The sequence below is a fragment of the Vespa mandarinia genome, chromosome 2 (genome assembly GCF_050613455.1).
Source record: "Vespa mandarinia isolate Hongniang chromosome 2, ASM5061345v1, whole genome shotgun sequence".
Classification (NCBI taxonomy): Eukaryota; Metazoa; Arthropoda; class Insecta; order Hymenoptera; family Vespidae; genus Vespa; species Vespa mandarinia.
Window position 1 is genome coordinate 1,277,501 of NC_140811.1, and position 2,500 is coordinate 1,280,000.

Sequence of the window (2,500 nt, forward strand, 5' to 3'; positions counted from 1 at the left end):
ATATTACAGTGATTCGTGAAAATAATTGGAAATATAAAAACTTTTTCCTTTTTTTTTCTTTTTTTCTTTCTTTAATATCTCTGAGATAAATGAGAATCGCTGAATAAAATGTAAAATTGAATAAATTCGACTACTCCGTTCGTTATCGTTTTATGTCGAAATATTTGTATTATTTGATTTTATCGAAGTATTTGTTCAAGCTTTTATTCTCTCTCTCTCTCTCTCTCTTTCTCTCCTTCTCTTTAGTCCAAACGTCGACCCTAAGTTAAGATAAACTGTGGAAATTTATTTTGAAGTGGATATTTTACAAGACTATATATATATATATATATATATATATATATTGCTTTACCCTATATCGAGATTGCGTATGTCTACACACTGTTACTATCTGCTGTACTGTATATAATTCTGTGAAACGTGAACACACGAACAGGATGTTCGAATTTTAACTTTGAACAACGGAAGATTATTTTCAGGCCGGTCGATCGGACGGACGATCGAACGATCGAACGATCGAACGATCGAACGATCGATCCGAGTAGATTCAATTCGATTTCGATAACAATCTTTTTTATATAGAGTGACTTTTTGAATAAAAAAAGGTATAATAAAAAAAGGAAAAAAATAGAAAATAAATAGAGTAGAATTTTCAACTGGTATCCACTCACATATACACATATATATATATATATATATATATATATATACATATATGTGTGTATGTAGATACACGCGCGCACACACGACACTGAGTATTTTCGTTTAGCTCGCGTTATCAACGACATTTCGACAGATCTGCTACATTGATTGTTATTTCTGTATGAACGCGAAAATGCATAGGCGAACGTAGCACACTAAAATTTCGACTCGATCAATTTTGACTTTTAATTTTCCACGTGTTTTTTTATAAAAAACGAAACACAATTGGAACACACGAAATATACACACAAAGTGTATACATCAAGAGAAACAAGGAGAGAGAGAGAGAAAAAAAGAGAGAGAGGGACAGAGAGAGGGAGAGAGCGTTCGTCATTCGCCATATGTCGCGCGAGTATTATTTTGGAATTAATTATTGGAAAATGACGAAGCGCAGATGTAGTAGTTTCGAAATGTTCGGGTCACGAAAGTTCCGATATGTCAGATGATAATCTTTACACCTTGGTAAAGTACCGGATGTAATCAGAAGAAGCGGTAAGCATGCGAGAATTTTTCCTTATCAATTTTTGAATCATATACGTACGTACGTACATACGTATCTATGTATTTATAAATTTATATATGCATATATATATATATATATATATATATATATATATAAGTAGCTAAGTTTCGTCAGGAAATTTATTTTTACATAAATCTTATAAATTTTTCCTCTAATTTTTTTTTCCCTTCTTTTCTTATACTCTTTACTTTATCAAACTCGCATACTCGATTAAAACTTCCACAGTTCGAGATTATATAAAAATAGGAAATTATTATCGATCGTTTTCGACTTACTTGGAACACTGCGTCCATTTCGACCATGGCGACCATTCTCCCCATGTAATTGTCTGTAACAGAGAAAGCAAGAAAATCTATGACACTTATTCTCGTACTTCGATAAGACTCTTTTAATATTTTATAAATTTTCTGGCAAATAAAATGCGATATCTTGATGATTTGCGATTTCATATCGATTTGATTCTTATTTCTCTCTCTTCCTCTCTCTCTCTCTCTCTCTCTATATATATATATATATATTTTTTTTTTTTTAAATCTCTTAAATAATTTATAGATATACACACGCATATATGTATATATATATATATATATTTGTATTTATGTAGGTACGTTAAATTACTGTTAAATCGGTTAACTATTAATTCTTTTTATTCGCTTTCTATTTCCGCATGTGAAAGAAAAGAACGGAGATAGAGCGATCGCGAATGAAAGAAAAAGAAAGAGAGTGCGTTACGGGCAGCTAACAGCCACCGGCACTTTCCATGAACTCCAACCCGTAAAATTTATTTCCGTGGTGCTTCTTCCTGCTCTTCGGTCCTATTCCTTCGTTGCTTTCCATCCACTCATCCCTCCCTCTACCATTTCTCTATCTATTTCTCTCTTACTCTCTCTCTCTCTCTCTTTCTCCCTCTCTCTCTCTCTCTCTCTCTCTCTCTCTCACATTTTTTTGTCCGCGCGTGCTTTTCAGCGCGAGAATGCGGGATTACAACCGAGAAGATAGATGAGAGAGGGAGAGAGAGAGAAAGAGGAAGATAGAGAAAGGGAGAGTGAGACTGACAGAGAGAGAGAGAGAGATAGAGAGAGAGAGAGAGAGAGAGAGAGAGAGAAAGAGAGACAGAGAAAGAGAGAAAGAAAGAAAGAAAGAAGAGAGTCAGAAAGCTTTTAACGTGATTCCGCAGCTCACCGCATTCTGATGCTGCTCGATGAATAATTCCCGAGACGAACGCGGCCAACGATAGTCATAGAAAATGATTGGTGCATCGATTTTAAGAATAAC

At 34.2% G+C, this 2,500-nt stretch overlaps 1 protein-coding gene across 6 annotated transcripts in view; it reads right to left on the reverse strand.

The window, feature by feature from the left end:
* nolo (ADAMTS-like no long nerve cord) overlaps nt 1-2,500 on the reverse strand; it is a 188,606-nt gene that overhangs the window by 54,446 nt on the left and 131,660 nt on the right. For 5 of the 6 annotated variants that reach the window (XM_035888047.2, XM_085664516.1, XM_035888049.2 and 2 more), the window contains one exon: nt 1,501-1,577. In XM_035888047.2, coding sequence (XP_035743940.2) covers nt 1,501-1,577 — 77 coding nt within the window. The remainder of the gene's footprint in view (nt 1-1,500; nt 1,578-2,500) is intronic. The other variant, XM_035888048.2, reaches the window with a different exon arrangement.